This window comes from Xiphophorus hellerii, chromosome 12, assembly GCF_003331165.1.
Source record: "Xiphophorus hellerii strain 12219 chromosome 12, Xiphophorus_hellerii-4.1, whole genome shotgun sequence".
In the NCBI taxonomy this organism is placed as follows: domain Eukaryota; kingdom Metazoa; phylum Chordata; class Actinopteri; order Cyprinodontiformes; family Poeciliidae; genus Xiphophorus; species Xiphophorus hellerii.
The window spans coordinates 1,211,760-1,232,155 of NC_045683.1; the positions used below are offsets into that span (position 1 = coordinate 1,211,760).

Genomic DNA, 20,396 nt, shown 5'->3' on the forward strand with positions numbered 1-20,396 from the left:
AGCAAAAAGCCAAACATGCCACAATGAAATGAACCAAAATGTCTCCAAAGCATCGGGGGACTGACAGGGGCCACCGGGGGATTCCAGGTAGATTCCAGGTGGATTCCAGGTGGATTCCAGGTAGATTCCAGGTGGATTCCAGGTAGATTCCAGAGATGTGCATGGCAGCAGCTGTTCCTCCAGGGCCGGCCCAAGGTAATATGGGGCCTTAGCCAGAACCCCCCGTCCTACTAAGAACCTCAGCATCACTAACATGTTTAAATGTCGATCAGGTGAATCTGTGAGAGGGAGACCAGGTTTAAAATCAATCACTGATTATTGGTTATTTGCTGTGATGTATTTGTGAACAAACCCAATTCAAACACAAAGATTACACCATATTGTAGCCATGGTAACACAACAATCAAACTATCAAGATGATTCTTTAAACTTTTGCAAAGTAAACGTCCTAATTAAATCCTAAATGTACTATTTATTTTTCTCAGCTGATGCATTAAATAAAATATAATAACATTGTTATTCTCTATAAATGATGCTACAGGTTTGGATATGGTCTGTGTTACAATTAAACCATTTCTAGGGGCCCCTGAATGTCTGGAGGCCCCTGAATGTCTGGAGGCCCCTGAGTGTCTGGAGGCCCCTGAATGTCTGGAGGCCCCTGAATGTCTGGAGGCCCCTGAATGTCTGGAGGCCCCTGAGTGTCTGGAGGGCCCTGAGTGTCTGGAGGCCCCTGAATGGCCCCTACCAGCAGCTACTGAGTTTTCTTTGCCTTGATATCCCAGTCTTATAATTCTAGATCTAGAGGTTTAACATCAAACTATTATATAGTTTTAACCCCTTTGAGTTTCTGATCTATAAATCAGTCTGCAGCCAGGTTGTTCTAGAGGTTAAATAGATATTATTAGGGCTTCATTAGTAAAATGGCAGCAAATTAGCTTATTTCATAACTTCATGACCTTTGACCTTCTCTCCTCTGGTCTGTTTAACAGCTACAGTCTCAGATCAGCTCAGCCCTCCAGGACTGTCAGCAGCAGAAACAGAAACTTTTTACCTGTTGGGGAAAATAGAGACTAGATTTGCTTTGCATTTCCTGCATGATGGCGACGATACAGTAGGATCCAATAATTATTTTTATTAATATGGGTTGTTGCTGTGTTGTTGTACGGTGTTTCAAGATCTTGTTCAATGTGCCCTTTTTAAACTTTGAGCCCCTGGCCCTCCAAAGGTTTCGGCACGGCCCTGAGCAACAATCAGCATCACTCTCCTCAGGTGCGCCAGTCTTCAAACTGCAGAGAAACTTTACAGATTGTTGATCTGTAAACCTGCAGAGTTTCACTGACAGGAACCAGAATCTGGATCTACCGAACCTGCAGGTTGGGACGAAATAAAGGTAAAAACACAACCAGAACCGAGGCTGCGCAGCGTCACTGCTGATTGTTTGCATGAGCAAAAATAACTGATAGATATTTAACAAGTTAAATTCAGCGGTGAGTTCATGGAGCCACGGACTGATTCACAGGAAAATCTCCCCAAAATAGGAAGAAATGCAGATTTTATTCATCAGTTTATTAAAAAAAAATAACTTTTTTGTGTGCCTCTTGTTGAAACTGAAAATAAGGGAAACTAACATCTGTTTTTTGAGTTTTCTCGATTTTTACTCGGTGAACTAGTTAGAAGTGCGAAGCATGCACCAATAATTATAAAACAGAAGTAAAGTTTCAGAGAGATTAAATCAGATTAGATTCACCTGGACTTTCAGGTGTTGCCGTTTAAAGGAAATCAGGCTTCAGGTGGTTGAAAGTCAAAACTTCAGAACAATGAAGAGAATCTGCTTCTGGAGGAATTTAGGAACATAAATTTAAAATTTAAAGTCTTTCCATTAATCTGCTGTCAGGGCAGCACATGCCCAGTTCACATATTTCACATAGTTTTTCTTTTACCTGCTTAAATAATCTCTAGTCTTCACCTGTCTCAATTTTTAGGATGTTTTTTGTGTATTTTGTTCATTTTGATGTTAAACTTCTGAGAAAAGACAGCACAAATACAAAAATGCATCAAAATGAGATGAGATATTTAAAAATCAGTAAAATAATTTTATATTTTTTCTAAATTTAGTCAAATTTAACAGGCTCAGTTGATCATTAAAGTTCTGTTAACACCCTCTTAGAGGAAACAGCCATAATGCATAATAACCAACTCTCCTGTAAATCAAGAAGCCTTTTCAGTTTAATTAAATCCTTTAAGTTACTCTCAGTTTATCGTCTGACGTCAGATCCATGTTGAGTGTTTTGTAGCTGAGCTGTAATGAATCTTTTCAATCCGTCCAGGTGATTCCCGCTCAGCGTTTCCACACCAACAGGCTTCAGTCTTTTGCATCTTATTTCCCTTTGTAAATAATATGGACGATGCAAATTTCAGCTCCCGCTACATCAGGACGTGTTCAGTTGGTTCTGTGGGTCTCGGATCAGAATCCAGTTTTAGGGAAACGTATGCAAATCCATGGAAACGTTGAGCAGGTCTACAGAGAGCCGCTGTGTCAGAGAGGAGCGTCAGGCTGCAGGTAGGAACGCTGACTGCACAGGAGACGCATGAGAGTCAATTTAAAATCAGATTTTATGTTGATTTTAAAGGAACTTCATTATTGTGAGGGTTGAATTAGTTTCAGGGTTTTTCTATAGTCGATATTCTGACTTTCCACCAGGAAGAGTTCAGTGATCAACGTTCTTGTTTTCCATCAGACTGTAGCCGTCAGGTTCCTCAGAGTTTTGAGTCAAATGTGTTTCATCCAGTTGGAATAGTTTTAGTATTTTTCAAAATGTTTTACATTTAAAAAATCTTGTTACATAAACAGATTCCAGCAGGTTCAGGTAGACTGTTTGATTTTATTCTTCCAAAGGTTCCTGGATCTGATCTGATCCTCTGATTAAAATATTTAGTTTATTTTCTCTCAGTCTGAGCTCATCAGCTGATCTTTTACATAGTTTTCAACAATTTTTAGGATGAAATATGTGTCCTAGTTTGGTGCTTATTGGTTTTTGGCTGAGAAAAATGGACCTGTTTCCATGACGACCAGCATGAAGGGTTAGTTTGGGTTCTGAGTTCTGCTTGGAGGAGAAATCTGGGTCGTGTTTCAGATTCATCTCATAGTTACCAACGATCTTTGATTTGGAGTAAAAAAATGACTGTAATGATCAACTAAAGGCCAGGAAATGAGCTGCTTACATGTGTTATGCTGCTTCTGAAATTATTGATGGCTCAAATTTTATCCTGAAGATGGAAAATAAAACAGAACAGATGAAGAAATGATCCAGGATACTTTAGAGTTTAGCAGATCAACGGCTGGAGGAATCCAGGAAACTGTTTACTGAACAACTTATTAAAATGAAACACTTTTTAATAACTCTAGCTTTCTCTGCTAGTTGTTTGTATATCAGTGATTCTTGAGAAGAGGGACAAAACAGGTCCTATGGATAAAGCACAAAATCTGAATAAAATATACACAAAATATAATTTTTTCAAATATCTGACTAAACTAACCTGGGCCATGAGAGCACAACAATGTATGTTTTTCTTATGTTTGCTGAATATTTTTTATTTTTAACATTGTAGTAGGTGGATGGCATCTGTAAAATCCCTTGTCCTGGAGCAGAACTCAATACATTGTAATAGTTTAAAACAAATAAAGGAATACTAAGATAATATATTATGACAATTAAGTATAAGTATTCAAATAAATAATTATAAAAGTATCAATAAATTAGACTTAGACTTAGACTGACTTTTATTGTCATTTTGCATGCACAGGGTGAATACAGAACAAAATTTCGTTGCATACGGCTCAGGACAATGTTTGAGCTTCCAATGTTGTGAGGTTACTCCAGAATAAAATAAAATACGGTATAAAATATAAATCTAAATATAAAATATAAAGTGCAGGACTGACAGTAAAATAGAAGTTATTTAGCTCTGTACATGTGCAAGGTATGAAGTGGAGACCAGTTTTTGAGTGCAGTCCAGTTAAGAGTTCAGCAGTCTGATGGCAAGTGGGAAAAAGCTGTTTCGGAACCTGGTGGACCTGCACCGGATGCTGCAGAACCTCTTTCCAGAGGGCAGCAGGGAGAACAGTCCATGGTGGGGGTGTGAGGGGTCACTGACGATGTTTCGGCCTCGGGACACGCAGCGCTGGGATGAAATGTCCTGAATGGAGGGAAGGGGGGCCCCGATGATCCTCTCTGCTGTCCGCACCACTCTCCTCACGTTCTTCCAGTCGGAGGCGCTGCAGCCTCCACACCACACAGAGAGGCAGCTGGTCAGAATGCTCTCTATGGTGCTTCTGTAGAACGTCTTGAGGATGGGCGGGGGCAGGTGTGCTCTTCTCATCCTCCGCAGGAAATACAAGCGTTTCTGTGTCCTCTTGGCCAGAGACGTGGTGTTCCCAGTCCAGGTGAGGTCGTTTGTGATGTGCACCCCCAGGAATTTGGTGCTGCTGACCACCTCCACAGCCGAGCTGTTGATGAGCAGTGGAGCGTGGCTGGGCCGGTTCTTCCTGAAGTCGACGATCGTCTCCTTCGTCTTGTCAACGTTCAGGATCAGGCTGTTGTCTCTGCACCAGTCCACCAGCTGCTCCACCTCCTCTCTGTAGTCCAGGTCGTTGTCGTCTCTGATGAGGCCCACCACCGTTGTGTCGTCCGCGAACTTCACGATGTGGTTGGTGGCGAACCTGGGGGCGCAGTCGTGTGTCATCAGAGTGAACAGCAGAGGGCTCAGGACGCAGCCCTGAGGGGAGCCTGTGCTGAGGGTGATGACATCGGAGGTGTGTTGTCCGATCCGGACTGACTGAGGTCTGTCGGTGAGGAAGTCTAGCAGCCAGTTGCGCAGGGGGGTGCTGAAGCCCAGGTGTCCCAGTTTTCCTGCCAGATGCTGTGGGATGATTGTGTTGAATGCTGAGCTGAAGTCCAGGAACAACATCCGCACATGAGTGTTCTTCTCCTCTAGGTGAGCCGGGCTCAGGTGTAGGGCAGAGGAGATAGCGTCCTCAGTGGAGCGGTTTCGGCGGTAGGCAAACTGGAACGGGTCGAATGTGGAGGGGAGTCTGGAGACGATGTGTTCTTTTACCAGCCTTTCAAAGCACTTCATCATGATGGGAGTCAGTGCCACAGGCCGGTAATCGTTGAAAGAGGTGACTTGAGGTTTCTTTGGCACCGGAATGATGGAGGCAGTTTTGAGACAGGCTGGCACTGTGGCTTGGTCCAGTGAGGTGTTAAAAATGTCTGTTAGGACACCAGCCAGCTGACCTGCGCATTCCCTGAACACCCGCCCAGGTATGTTGTCGGGGCCTGGGGCCTTCCATGGGTTGACTCTTTTCAGAGTCTTCAACACATCGGCTGTGTCCAGGCAGAGTGCCTCCTCTTCCTGGTGGGGAACAGTTTTCTTTGCCGGAGAACTGTTCAGTGCCTCGAACCTCCCAAAGAAGTTATTGAGTCCATTTAGAAAGTCAGCATCAACTTCACCCACTGGGGGGGAGGATTTTTAAAATTTAATAAAAAAATCATTTTTATATATTTTCCAACTCAATTGAAATTTGTCCCAAGTTTTTGTCAACACCGTCAGACATAAAAAGAATGTAAAAAAAAAAAAAAAATCAGGTATTATTGGGGGCATCAGAACTCTTGAGGACCCCATGACGTCTTCCTTTCTCTTCCTTTGCTAACAGGGCTAGGCTAGTTAGCTTATGTTATTCTTTAGTTTTTTCTTCAGTTTTATTCCTAAGTTGTTCCTCATAGCCATGATGTGTCAACACCATAACTGACCACTTACAAAACTTTGAAGTTTTGTGAAATGTTTAATTTCTGTAAACTGTAAAGATTTCGTGGACCTGATGAGCTACAATATGGCCTCCTTCAGAATAACATCGCATTGAGGTAGTTTGGCATTTTGTCGACTCCATTAGACTTTTTAACTGACATTGTGACTCTTTCAATGATGGTGTTGAAAAATCTCACTCAAATGTGCTGTTGATTCATTTTAATGTATTTTACATAAATTGCATTACTTCACATGTATCAAGTTTTTCTTTTGACTCACTAGTTTGTCAAAACCTTCAGTTCTGTCAACTCTGTCAGATGGACTTTTTTAGTTTTAAATAATATTTCTTTTGTTTCTTGAGAAGCATTTGTCTGTAACACTGAGTAAAAATATCACTAATAGGGTCATTAAAAAATAATTTTATATTTATTTTTGTCAGATGATGATGACAAAGTTCTGGGTCAGGTCCATTAAAAATTTAATTTTCAAAAAAGAAAGTTGCAACTGGGAGCCTGCACCTTGGCATCTTTATATTTCCAAAACATTATTTGTCATATTTGAATACATAAGCTTGAGGAATAATTAATTTTTTGGGGAGGCCCATTTTGTCCCTCTTCTCAAGAATCACTGAGATAATGAATCAGAACTGTCAGTTTGGGAACATTTTCTCATATTTTTATCATTAGTCAGGAATATTTAGTGTGTCTGTGCTTTTATCCCTCCCAGCTGTGAGGAAGTCATGATGGAGTGAAGACTGAAGCTGGAACCAAACACTGCCGCTCCCCGTTCTCCGGCCGCTCCCCGTTCTCCGGCCGCTCCCCGTTCTCCAGCCGCTTCCCGTTCTCCTGAAGCTCCGCCTCCATCCAGCGGCTCGGTCATGAATCCGTACGGAGACGATGTGTCTGGGTTTTCTGGCGGGCCGGTTCCGTACTCGGCCTCTAACCCCAGTTACTCCGTGGGTCCGTCGGTTCCTCCTTTTGTCCAGACGGGTCGCAGCACTCTGCCCCCCCCAGCAGCTCATTTACCCCCCGCCCTCCCTGGCCCCACCCTCACTGGCCCCGCCCTCCCTGGCCCCGCCCTCCTTGGCCCCGCCCCCAGCTCCATACTGCCGCTGCCGGCCTTCAGCCCCACCGATAACCCCTACGCCCCCGCCGGCCTCCAGCCGCCCCAGCTCTCCGTCCCGGACCTCCAGCCGCCCCCAGACGAGTCGGGTCCGGACTTGGAGTGCGCCATCTGCTTCAGTGAGTTCAACAACGTCTTCCGCTGCCCCAAGATGCTGAACTGTAAGCACACCTTCTGCCTGGAGTGCCTGGCGCGTATGAACGTCAAGTCTCTGGAGCCCGGCGCCATCCAGTGCCCGCTGTGCCGCGGCCTGACCCCGCTGCCCCCCCTCGGCCTGCCCAAGCTGGCCACCGACTCGGACGTCCTGTCCTACCTGCCGGCCGCCATGCAGAGGGTCTACAGCATCCGCTTCGTCCGCAACAAGGGGAAGCTGCAGGTCAAAAGGTCAGCCTCACCTGGAGTCACACGGTTTCAGGCTTTTGTCTAAAACAGAACAGATTCGACTTCCTGCAGAATTTCACTTCCTTTAAAACTAAAAGGTCAGGGGTCACTGTGTTACTGTAGCAACGCTCACTCAGCAGGTTTTCACCAGGGTTCAAATTAAAACTGGTGTTCAATGTTTGTGCCGCTCTCACTTTAACAATGTTTCCAAAGGTCATCAGAGGTCAACCAGCCAAACCTCCTTAACACAATGAACCATGTGGTGTCAATCAGCTGATTCAAAGATTTTAGCTGCACAAACAATTAATTTATAAAAACTGTCTGTGGGTCTGTGGCTGGCTGACGGCTGGTCATCTCTGGAAACAATTTTTTATTATAACAAACAATTTTTGCTGCACAAATGTAACAGATTGATATTTTATTAGATATTAATACGGGGGTCTTGGCTGACCTTTGACCTCGGGAAACTTAATATCTTTAAAATGACAGCAGCACAAACAAAACATCGACACAAATTTTGTTCACATTGTTTAATTTGAAGAAGGTGGTGATGAATCTTCAGGTCAGTTTTATCTTTTTGTTCTGTGAAATTTTTCATTCTACTAATAAAATCCAAGATGTCCGTTCAGACGGCAAACGCTGTGAAAAGTATGAAATATGATTTAGTTCCGGAAAATATCAAAAATCTGATTTTTTCAGGGTTAAAGATCAGAATTAGATCGTTGAATCTGCTGAGTGAAAGCAGCCAAAGAGAATCTGAAGTTGAGCTGCAGAGTTTTTGCTCCATCAAACTGAAAATCCTGCAGAAGTTCAACCTGCTGGATGAGATTGACCTTTAACCTTTCGACCTTTAACCTTTCGATCAGACGTTTAATTTATCTTGAAGAGTTTTAACCTCCTGGCTAACAGAGTTCTGAGATAATTCTGGATTATTTAATCTCAGTTAAAATCTAACGTTGTTTGAACAGACGGACCTGTTGCTGGTTCAGACTCCAACGGAACCAAAAACACCAAAACTGAGCTGCAAACTCAGTGATTGTTTATCAACGAGGCCTGCAGCAGGTCAAAGGTCAGCTTTATTGGAATGTTTTTGTGTTGCTGGATCATTTTATTGGAGCTGGTTAGTTATTAAAACCTGGCTCAGATACAGTGGAGCAGCTTAGCAAGCGGCTAAACGCCGTAAACTGAAATAATCAGAGGAAAAACAAACTGCAGGATTTTTCCACCACTCAGGTTTCAGATCTGCTGATTCGTCCCTTTAATGTCAAGGTCATATTAAGGTCAATGAGTCAGATCTGGACGGAGTAATAAATCTGAGAACAGCCATAAATAAATGTGTGGAATTAATGACTATTTAATAATTAATATAAAAGATAAACATCAGAATCTGATCTGAGAGGAACAGAACCTGGAGGCTCTAAAACTGTCACCAGGTAAAAATAACTTTATTAAAGCAAAATACTTTTTTAGATAAAATGTGCTACATATTTACATTTAACCTTATAACAGAGGATACGGTTAAATTGGTTAAATGTGTCTTAAGCTGAGAGTTGATCAGTTTCCCTCACAGACCAGGCTTCATGGCCTAGTCCAAGTCTTTAACTCCAGAGCTGAGCCCTGGTGTGAGGAAACCGGGTCTGGTCCATATTTGGTTGGTTTTTGTCGCTCCAGAAGTTTCATGTTGGTCTTTTAGGAACCAGCCTGGATGTTTTTGCTCCGTGAAGAAATGAACCAAAATCAACCAATCAGAGTCAGGAGGCGGGGCTTAGCGCTGTCTATCAACCTCATGTAGGACAAACGGCTCCCTGTCAGGATCTCTGTTTTTCTGTGGCCTTGTCTCCAGTTTGGTTCTGACGGATCCGGTTCTGTTCTGTTTGCAGGTCCTCTGACGGGCCGGGCCGGTCGGGTCGGCCGGGCCGCCGGTCCGTGACCTCTCTCAGGTCGGTGAACCGGACTCTGGACGTGGGGCGTCCCAGCCCGACCTCCAGGGACAGCAGGGGGGAGGCGGGCGGTTTGGGCGGTGCCCTGTTCCGCCTGACGGGCCGACCCGTCTGCCGGGCCTTCCTCCTCACTGCGGTGGTGATGATGATGGTCCTCCTCACCGGAATCATCATCTACCTCATCAGCAAATGACTGACCTGACATCACTTCCTGTCTGCTGGGAGAAAGAAAACTGAAATATTTTATTTTAAACCCTGGAGTCTGAGCGGAGCGGGACGCAGCGGACCTTCATCTTCCTCATTTGGGTCAAAACGAACTTCTGGATGATGATGATGATGATGATGATGATGCTTCACATGTGGAAGGATTTTAAAGGAAGAGCTGCTGCAGTAAATTTCATCACTTCCTGTTTTTTTATGTAAAGGGTTCAGGGAACAGGACAAGGTCGATCCCGGGTCAGAATCCGGTTGATCAGAACCGGGTCAGTCGGTCCAGTTTCCTCCCAGGTGAATCTAGAGGTACTGAAGATTAAACCCACTGATCTGCTTCCACTTCATCACTTCAGGATCAGATCAGCTTGGATCACGTTTTCACTTTCACCTCACTTTGTTCTGCTGTTTCAGGTGGTTCTGTTCTGGTACCGGTTCTGCTCTGGTTATGGTTCTGGCTCCGGTTCTGTTCTGGTTCTGGTTCTGTTCTGGTACCGGTTCTGCTCTGGCTCCGGTTCCATTTCTAAATATAAACTGTTTTCTCCCTCCTGACGCAGCTGCAGATTTTAATCTAATCTTGTTGACAGATTCATGCAAACGATCCGGCTCCAGCGGTTCTGCTGCTCCGTTCAGACAGAGGGCTACACAGAACCAGCGGCCGGTTCCAGTCCAGTCCGACCCGTTCTGGTGGGTTCATCTCGGTGGCAGAAATTTGCCTGGACGTTAAAACCATCAATGCTTCCCTTCACAGAAAGTTTCCACAGCAGCTCTGAGTTTTATTTCCATAAATACTCAGCAGAGGAAACGGGTCGGTTCTCTGGGTTTGGTTCTGACGGAATGTTTTTATCTGGACGGGTCTTTACATGAACCCAGTGTTTGGACTCTGGGTGGTACTTTGGGTCATTCTAACCGACCCAGTTTGATCCGAACTTTAAATGGACCCAACAGAACCAGAACCTTTCCAGATGAACTGCTTTGAATATGAAACTTGAGCTGAAATCTGAAACGGTTCTGAAACGTGATCCGTCCAGATCGGTTCTGTCCGGTCCGGTTTTATGTCCCGTCTCACTGTGCAATGAATTATAATAATAATGTTTTATATTTTTATAACCTTTTATATTTCGCACTGTCACACTTTGTTTTTTATCAAATTTAAATAAAGTTCAGGATAAATAAAAGTTTTTTGGTTTTGACTTGATGAAACATTTTAACATTTTTAAATGCTGGATCAGATTTTTTTTGTTTTGTTTCTACATATTTTGTATTTCAACATTATAAACTTTCATGACTGAAATTACCAGATAATTTAGTTCACTATATCCACCATACTTTAGTTTTAACTGTAAAGCTGCGGTCCAGTCAAAGCATGACTGGTTTGGTTGGTTTCTAAATTGTACTGAGGAGTTTTCTGTCCTCTGGTCAGCCTGGTGACCTCTGACCTCTGGTGACAGTGGATGAAGAGAGACGGCTCTAAACTGAGCTGGGCGATAAAATGTCATCATTTCATTTTGTTCTTCCAGCTGAATCTGTTCAGGAGTTTAAAGTTCTTATCGGTTCCTTTAGTTCAACAGCTGAAGACGTGAAAGAACTTCATGGATTCTTTTCGTCTACAGATTCTGCTTTAAAGCATTTTGCTGGGAGAATTTTTTATTTATTCTACTGAAGATAAATTATGTAAATATTTTTTAAATTCACATCCAGACATTTATTAAACTCAACCTTTTCCCAGATTCTTTTAGCCCTCAGTGGTTTTCAGTCTCCATGACTCTGAGCTTCATTTTTAGATGTTTCTCTGCACCGAAATGAATGAATGAATGAATGAATGAATGAATGAATTTTCTTTTCACTGTGTCACTAAATCCTACGGAAGCCTGGCGGTCAATATTTCATTAAACTCAGGAGAAAAGCCTGAAACACGATGAGCCAGGACTGTTCTGGTTTATCCACTGAAACTCTGAAAATAGTTTTAGTCACATGGTCTGAACTTAATTTATTATGAATATAAATTAATACATCTAAGGATGTTACTTTACCTTTAGCAACTTGGCTTAATTCATACAGCTGGTTACATTCAATCCAGTTTAACCCCGGATATCAAACGTGCATCAGATTCAGTTTATTATTCAAACTCTTAAAAACATGAAGTTTGATCTGATTGGCATCATGTTTCCTCCTCCAGTCTGAGGGAACAGAGAACCTTAACTTTACAGGAACCTGCAGCTTCATCTGGTTCAGAGACAAACGGCTTCAGGGGACTTTAACCAAGTGTCTCCCCCTGCTGGCGGAAATCAGCCTGAACATTTAGTCTCTTTAAATTACTGGTTTTTATTAAACTTTGATAGAAGAAAAGCTCCAGTTGAGCAGCAGCAGCTTTATTAGAAGTGAAGTGAACAGATCATCCCATCCATTCACCCAGCGCCGTCTGCCACAGACTCTTCTGGATGGGAGGAAGCTTCACTCTGCAACAGACAGGAAGCGGGTCAGAACCGTCTGACTGGAGGTTTATTCTGTTACAACTGAAAATAACCACGTTTTTATCCAGCCTCTGAAGGCAACAAACACTGAGACTGATGACGATTTCATGTGACGTTGAGGCTGATTTCTGATCCCTGCAGACAAACGGACCGAATCGGTTCTGATCGTTCCGGGTCTGCAGTGAATCCAAGCTGCAGTTTGAGGCTTGGAAGGTTTTTCATCTGCCGATTTTACCAACAATCCAAAACTTAAACATTTATGCAACAAACTAAAAAAGAAAGAAGAAACTTAAAGGACATCCAGGAAATATGAATATTTAAAATATTTTTCATGAGTTTCTTCAGGAAAAAAGCAGAAACTGAACTTAGAGATCCGAATGAATCCTGATTTATTTTTATCAGAAATGATTTTTGTTGAATTTTAGGATCAAGATCATCATTTGCTGCAGAACAGATCAGCTGGCTGAACTGTTCTGATTAAACACACAAAAAATTATAAATTCATTTTCAAATTTATATCACATTTAGAGATATTCTGGGATTTTATATCATAATTAAGAATTTGCTGTTTGACACTGGATTCACTTTTTAACTCCATAAAGTTTGTGACTTTCTGCTTCTGCAAATGTTGTAAGATTTTTTCAACAATCATCTTAAAATAATTAATCTAAATGTCTTTACAGAAACTCTGACTTTTAGTTTCCAGAAGGAAACCTGATGAGATCAGTCAGATCTCCATAGCAACCTGTTTCTCGGCGTCAGGCTGGGTTGGGTCGGAGCGGTTCTGGGCGTCCATGTTGGTCCAGGAACCAGGTAGAGGTCTCCTGGTCTGAGTTTGGCCATGACGAAGAGCGCCTCCTCCTCCTCCTCCTCCTCGTCTCTGCTGCGGGACAGACAGGATGAGGGATGTGATTCTGAGTTCTGATCCGGTTCACGGCCCAGCTGATTCCATCTGGTTCTGATCCCTGCAGACGGGCCCAGGTACCTGGCAGGTTCCGGCGGTCCGGCGTCCTGCGGCTCCCTGCTGGCCATCAGCTGCAGCAGGTTCTGCAGCCGCGGCTGAGATCTGGGGATTTTCTCAGCATCCTGAAGAAACGAGAACAGAACCTTCACATCGCCGTTCAGGTCGCATCACGGATCCTGACGTTTGATCCGATCGGACGGCGTTACCATGGCGATGGCCGTGAGGACGGACACGGCTCTCTTCAGGTCTCCCTCCAGGTTCTTCCTTATGCTTCTCTCCTTCTGCAGCCGCTCCAGCAGCGACGCAACGGCCGACGCTTTCTGACGGCATTCCTCCGAACCCGAGGCCAGGCAGGACCTGGAGGGATGGAGGATGGAGAGACGGGTCGTTACATGATACAGGTTCTGGTCCAGTTGTTACCATCGGACTTTAAGTTGAACTAAAACCGCTCAGAGTGACGTGACCTCTGACCTGTAGGCCTGCTGGTAGCCCAGCAGGTTCTCCCTGGATCTCTGCAGCTCGTTGATGTGACGCGTCAGCAGTTTGCATCTCCTCCTCAGCTTCACTGATTCCTGAAGGAGGTTTCAGGAAAAACAAGGAAAATATAAATATATTAAACTAATTTAACTCTAACAGCTGCAAACATAAAGTTTTCTTTGTTTTATTCTGGAACAACAACATTCCTCTGAGAAAGTTTTACTTTCATATTTGTTTTAGTTTGCAGCTCAGATTATTCTAAAATATATCAATAATCTCCTGTTTTTTCAAGAGAAAAAGTGACATTTGCTGTGTAACAAGAAAGGAGTAACAGATTTGTCAGTAAATTGTCATAAATTAATGTTTTATCTGGTTTATACTTGACTGATGTTGAGCTGCCAACACAGTGAGGACCGGTCATGCCCCTCCACTACAGCAGGGGGCAGTGAACCTAGTGAGTCTGTCTCAACTTTGAATTTGTAAGTGATGAACATGTGTTAACACATATTAGCCAATCAGAGAGAGAGCTCTGTTAGGCTGAGCCAATAGGATTCAGAGGATCCAACAGTTTGGTGGTGAAATTAATCCAGCAGATTAAAATCCCAGAGAGCCAAGCGCAGCAGCAGCTTCCTACCTTCCTGAGGATGTTGATTTTCAGGGTCATCCTGTGGATCATGACTCGGATCTTTATGGATGTTCGACAAAGACGCTTCACTCTGTTGTGCTCGGCCCTTTTCCTCCACAGCAGCACCAAACTCTGGAGCGACAGAGACTCCACCTTGGCGCGCAGCTTCTGGTGCTCCACGGTTTCCTCCTGGATCAGGGCTTTCACCCTCTGCCTGATGCTGTTCATCACGTTCTGCTTCATCTCGTCGATGATCCTGAGAACAGAGACGCTGAGAACCTGCGGCGGCCCGGAGGGAAACCTGAGGCCGCCGCTCACTCACTCCCTCTTCTCCATGTACATCTTGTTGATCTCGGAGGCGTGGTGCCGCTCCAGGACGATCAGCTCCTTATCCAGAGTTTTCTTCATGTTGATCTTCCGCTCCTGTTCGGCCAGCTGCAGCCGCTGCTCCTCTATCCTGGCAGCTGATCAGGACAGGAAGACATGAAATATGTTTTATGTGCTTTGGCCTTTCATCCTCACAATCACTCAGTTTAATATCAATAAATATGATTATTTATGAAATCTGTGACCAAGGTGGAGATTTAAGAAACTCCATATTTGTGTTCATGGAGAAACTGAGATTTTTATGTTAAATGTTAATCTGCCCAGATAGTTGCGTTAACATGATTTACAATAGATATTATCTTCTGTTTTATTGACTTTATATTCAAATACGCTATTTAAAAGTAGTTCAATCTAAAAAAAAAAACCCTCCTGACGCCATGTTTGAGTCCTAACAGGAAGTCAATCTGATTGGCTGACATTGGTTTTAACTTTGCACCACACTGCCCCCTATGGGTTTGATAAAACGGTGTTGAACAGTATTTATGTTTAGTTTTTATATTTCTGTTTTTGCAGCGTTTTGATGACAGCTGTAAAGTTAATCTAAATCCTGTTCAGGTTTGAAGAGAATCTTTTTAAATTTGATCCTCAGTGACGTCAGTTCATTTCTGAAGAGGCTCCAAAACAACCAGGAGTTCCTGAAACACTCAGCAGAACAGACTGGTCACTTTGCACCAATCTGACCCGAATAACAGACTAAAACTTTAAATTGTTGTTGGGTTATGTGTCTGTTTATTCAATAACTCAGAGGGAGAAAGGGTTATTAAATTGAAAATGTTGCTTATTATTTCACTATATGGTTTTTCAATGTGATTAATTAATTAGAGGCCCTGCAGTGTAAATGTTAAATCCCACCACTGCTTCAACACATTTGATATAATCTGGGAAGGAAAACCTCATCTGAACCCAGACGGCGCCTCACCCTGGTTGTCTCTGTCTGAGCTCAGTTGGTCCAACTTGTCCTGCAGCTCCTTTCTCTCTGTACTGAGCAGCAGCTCCAAGGATTCGGTTTTCTGTCTGTCGCCCTGCAGCTGTTTCTCCACCTTCGCCTTCAGCTCCTCCTCGTCCCTCTCCAGCACAGACAGGTAGTGCTGCAGGTACTCCAGGATGTCGCTGGTGTCCTTCTGCAGAGCGCCGGACTTCAGGACGATGTCTTTCTTCTGCTCCTTCAGGTCATCACACTGAAGCTGGAACCTGCAGACATAAAACAAAACTATTCGTTATTCACAGAGACGATGATTCAACATTTAAAAAGTGGCCCTCAGACCTCACTTTGGACACTTCTGTTGAATAATAAAACTAAAACTTTAAAATGAAAATTTTCTCATGTTAAACTCAGATCATATTGATCAGCCTGAATCAGAAGCAGCTGATCAGATCTGAATGTTTGGTTGAAGTTCATTAAAACTCAGTTTTCATTGAGTGTTAAAGTGATATTATAGACATATTGTGTTACCAGCAGTTAAACTGAATCTGAATGTATAACTCAGAGTTATTAAAGTGTCTTCAGTGTGATCCTCTCACTTCTCCAGCTGTTCATCCAGAAAACTGATCTGAGTCAGAAACAAACTCTTCTCTCGCTCCGGATCCTCGGCGTCCGGCGGCTCCTCAGAGGACTTCTCCTTGTCCTTGGGTGGAGACGAGCCGCTCGGCTTCCTGTCTTTTTCCTGCATTTTTACTGTTGATATCAGAGGAATTCACAGAAAAACAACAAGCAGGAGTTTCTGGTTGCTCAGCAACCAGAAACAACCAGAAGCTCCTGGGAATTTCAATAAAACATGGGCAAAACATTTCAGAATATTTTTTTCATGTCTCACTAAAAGAAACTTCTGCCTCAGTTAGTTTTGATTTTTTTTTTCTTCCACAATGAAGTGATAAAAATATTTTTCAAAAATTGATGGGAGTTGATCAGCGGAAACCAGGCAGATCAGAAACTGATGTGTAGTAATTCTGAGGTTCCACCAGGTGGTGCTACCGCATTAAAAGATAAAACGCTGCTAAGTGTTTTTGGGCGAACAGAAGGTGTCACTGTTTTCCAGCTAGAAAAATAAATTCTGTGCACAACGTGAAGTTCTGCAGCTTCAGGCTGTAGAAATAAATCACGGAGAGAAAAGATGTTCATGGAAGTTGGATTTAAACCACATGCTTTGCATCCAGTTTGTTTTCAGAGGGATGCACTTTTTCAAATTCTGTTTATTTCTTTTAGAAATTAATCATGATCAACAAGTTTTTGGACAAAAAGAATGACGAAAAAAACTAATGTCAAAAGGAAAACTGATTTCTACAAAATGATGACAATTAAATAAAAATATGTAACATAACGTAAGTGATTGCATAAATATTGTAGTCAGTATTTAGGATTTGCACCTGTGACTGCGAGCAGCAAAGTTTTGTATGTTCTGGAGTTTATTTAGGACTTTGGATGATCAACCTCTGAATACAGCAGTCAGAGATGATAAAGGGATGGATGAGAATTTTAGCAGTTGAGAAAAGGAGTGATGGGTGGAGATAAGCAAATGTTTTAGATGACAGAAGGTTGTTTTTGTGTGGTTGGTTGATGTGGTGTACTGTTCAGAATAAATAACTCTGTGTTTTCCTTCTATCTGTTTTAGCTAGTTGTTGAGCTAAAGGTAAGGGAACTGACATGTTAGGAAATGCAAATGAGAGCCAGGGTTGAAGGAAATGACACACTAGGAAACGCCCTCCTTAGGGCTAGCAAAAGTGTCATTTTGTCTGCTAGCTCCCAAAGGTAGCATGAGAAATGGACCAGCTGTATTTTGGTATTAATAAATGGAATTCATGAATTCAACTCGCTGACTCTTCTTTAACCTCAGACATCAAGAACTCAGCATGGAGAACAGACGGTTCTCCACAGTACATAGGAGAGTTAATCCAACTCTGTGGATGTGAGTGAGAAATAGATTAATAAAAACAAGAAATAATCTGAAGTGGAACACAAACTAAAGCATCGAGGACACTAGTTTTACTTGAATGAACCAAATGTAAAATAATTCAGTTTTTTATTAATGTTTAACATTTCCATAGCGACTCAGCAGCTCCAATAAAATGATCCAATCTTCAAGCGCCAATAAAAGTGACTTTTGAGCTGCAGGTTCTCTCTAGTTTCCGTATCTCTGTTGGGCAGGTCACTGTGAAGCTGAGCTTCAGATCCATTATCACAGTAGCACCAGCAGCATTTGTTAAAATATTTTAAAATATTAGTTTATGTTGAAGTGATGATTATGTCAAATAATGTTGCAAAGTGGGTCAAAAAGGCTTTCAGGGATCAATCATCTGATTATCATGTAGAAAAAACCCAAGTATTTAAAAACAGGAATGACAACACATTGTTCAGAACAGCTCAGCTAAGCTTTTATTAAATGAACTTTCAGGAATTAGATGTGTGCAGATAAACTGGATGTTTTTTTAAGAAAAATACACAAACATTTAAATGATTCTTCTCGATGAGGCGTCCTGTAAGTTAAACATTAACTCAGCTCAGGCTCCGCCTCCTGACACATGAAGAAATATTTCATTTCAGTGCAGAGAGGCTCGTTCATGAACAAGGAGAAAAGGATCATATGTAAGGTAGGTAAACCTTACAGAAACTTTGTAAAATATAATGAAAATATAACTTTACCTTCCCTAAAATCTAGTCTTACTAACATTACTAACATTTCTCTGTTAAAAAAATATTGTATAACTAAATTTATTAGCTGTTTGTTCTGCTGTCAAATTGCTGCTTCTAAGTCTAAATTTAGATTATTTTAATCTTTAATTGAATCTTCTCTGCTCTCAATTTACCTGATTTGAAGAGATGAAAGCTTTAAGAAATAAATCTTTACCTCAATCTCAGGACTAAGGTTCAAAGTTCAGGTGAAGTGGATAAAAACTCAATTTTATTGCAGCAACATTCAGAACAATAAAAATGTTGTAACGATGAAAGATAAAAACTTTGTTTGAATCAAACTTTCAGTTGCTGTCTTGCTCTGAATGTTTTAATATATTCTATCTGACATTGTTTTAACAAAATCCTGACGTAGGTGCTTTAAACTGTTAAAAATAAGTAAATATTCTGTTTATTCATATGTGGTTATTGTTTATTCTCTATACTTAAAAAATTGGAGTGTATTACAACTATTAGGGGCCACAGTCTGTAAAACCTTCATAGATCTATAGATACTGTTCCTGACAGACACATGAAGTTGGTCATGTTTCACTTCAGCTGTCACACTTCCTCAAACGTCAAAAGATCATCAAATATAGTATATTATCTACGTTTTTATAGTTTTTAGCAGTTTTAATTGCATTATTTTCTTTTTAAGATTGCTGCTGCCATGTGTTCCTATTCTATTTTCTGTAGATTTGCCAGATGTTTGTTTTGTTATGATTGTAGTTCTGAAATCATAAGTTCTGTATTTGCAAATGAATCCTTAATTCAATTTAGGAAACCACGACTAAAATAGAACACTAAAAATAGAAACTGAAGCACTCAACTACAGAGAAGAAGAGAGGAGTGACACTGAGACCAGAAGGATGCAGAGCAGTGGTGGGATAGAGCAGAGGGAAGGAGACTAATAAACTCAGGGAGTAAAACACTGACAGGTTAACCCAAAAGGGAAAAAAGTCTCACACTATAAAAACAATTTAAAATACAGAAATACAGACAACACAAAAAATCATAAACTCAACACAGAGGAGTGAACTGAATATGAAGCTTTAGCAACAATAGTAAACAACGGAGAAATGATCACAATTTAAAAACACACAAAAATACAAATACTTGGGGAACATGATACTAGTTTTACTTGAACTGACCTGATTTTTAAAAATGTTGTTGTCCATTAATATTTAAAATTCTCAGTTTTCTAAATACTTAGAATGATTCAGCAGCTCCAATAAAATGATCCAACCTACAGGCTGCAACGAAACTGTTTCATCATTTCCTAAGTTCCTCAAAAATATCTACGATGGATTTATTCCATCAGATTTATTCAGAATTTATTCCTGCAGAGTTGAGCTTCAGATTCATTCTCACACATCAGCACCAGGAGCATTATTCTGAGAAATCATAAAGATTCTATGTTTGTGGATCAATCTGATCATCATGAAGGAAAAAACCTTCCTGCCAGTTTCTGGAGGTTTACTGATGCATCATTAAATCACTCCATCACTGCTGGACTGCAGAAGGAGCAGAGGTGGAACTAGACTTTTTTGTTTAGCATTTTTATTGATGGGGTCAAAAAAAATCCCTTAATCTATTTTTTACCTGTCAGGTTTTAAAATAAAAATGACATGCATTTAATTTTCATTCAGCTTAATAAATATTCAGGAAGCTAAAACAGAGAATTCACATCATGCCATTTCACATCAAGGAAATTAATATCTGTAGGTTTATCTACACTTTTTTCTATTACTGTAGAAAAAGCTGTAGTTATTGTGGCCCCAATAACTACAAATAAACTATGAAATTAAATGATTCATTATCAGTTTATTTCTAAAGCACCTTATAATTACAGGCCAACCAAACTGCTGTCTCTGAATAACAGAAAAGTATAGAAATATTAAATAAGAAAGTGTTAAAAACAGTTCAAATAAGGTAAACAATATTAACAACAAAATCAGTGATAAAAGGCATAAAAGAAACAGGAACTCGCCTAAAGTTCCTGCTCTCTGGAATTATTATCAATTTAAAAACATTAGTTTAAAATCATTTAAGATCCATTAGACTTTCTCCTGGAACACTCTCCAGTTCTCCAGTTCTCCAGTTCTCCAGGAGATGCTGGTGAAATGGTTCCCATGGTTACGAGTTAAGTCCTGAGAGCTTTTGGTTTTGGGATCTTGGGATTCCTCTTGGATGTCTAAGCTGGTCTAGTCCAGGCTCCAGGCAAAGCTGACCTGTTATAGGATGCTGCTGAACTTTGTTTTAGTTGTTTCATTGGGTTTTATCTGTAAATGACAATATCAACACTGTTATTATGTAAAGCAAAGCTACATCCTGTAAATTTCTACCA

The 20,396-nt window shown here is 41.5% G+C and overlaps 2 protein-coding genes across 2 annotated transcripts; one reads left to right on the plus strand and one right to left on the minus strand.

The window, feature by feature from the left end:
- The first annotated feature begins 2,345 nt into the window (after window positions 1-2,345).
- LOC116729142 (E3 ubiquitin-protein ligase RNF152) lies at window positions 2,346-10,630 on the plus strand. The gene is made up of 3 exons (XM_032577497.1): window positions 2,346-2,560; window positions 6,532-7,311; window positions 9,189-10,630. Exons 2-3 carry the CDS (start codon window positions 6,683-6,685, stop codon window positions 9,439-9,441), a joined length of 882 nt encoding a protein of 293 aa, XP_032433388.1. The 5' UTR covers window positions 2,346-2,560; window positions 6,532-6,682; the 3' UTR covers window positions 9,442-10,630.
- A 929-nt stretch (window positions 10,631-11,559) lies between these two features.
- Window positions 11,560-20,183, minus strand: LOC116729615 (cilia- and flagella-associated protein 157-like). The gene is made up of 9 exons (XM_032578284.1): window positions 20,126-20,183; window positions 15,907-16,060; window positions 15,305-15,576; window positions 14,321-14,462; window positions 14,008-14,254; window positions 13,368-13,468; window positions 13,103-13,253; window positions 12,678-13,018; window positions 11,560-11,917 (listed from the first exon to the last, which is right to left on the minus strand). Exons 1-9 carry the CDS (start codon window positions 20,181-20,183, stop codon window positions 11,854-11,856), a joined length of 1,530 nt encoding a protein of 509 aa, XP_032434175.1. The 3' UTR covers window positions 11,560-11,853.
- Between the last annotated feature and the right edge of the window lie 213 nt (window positions 20,184-20,396).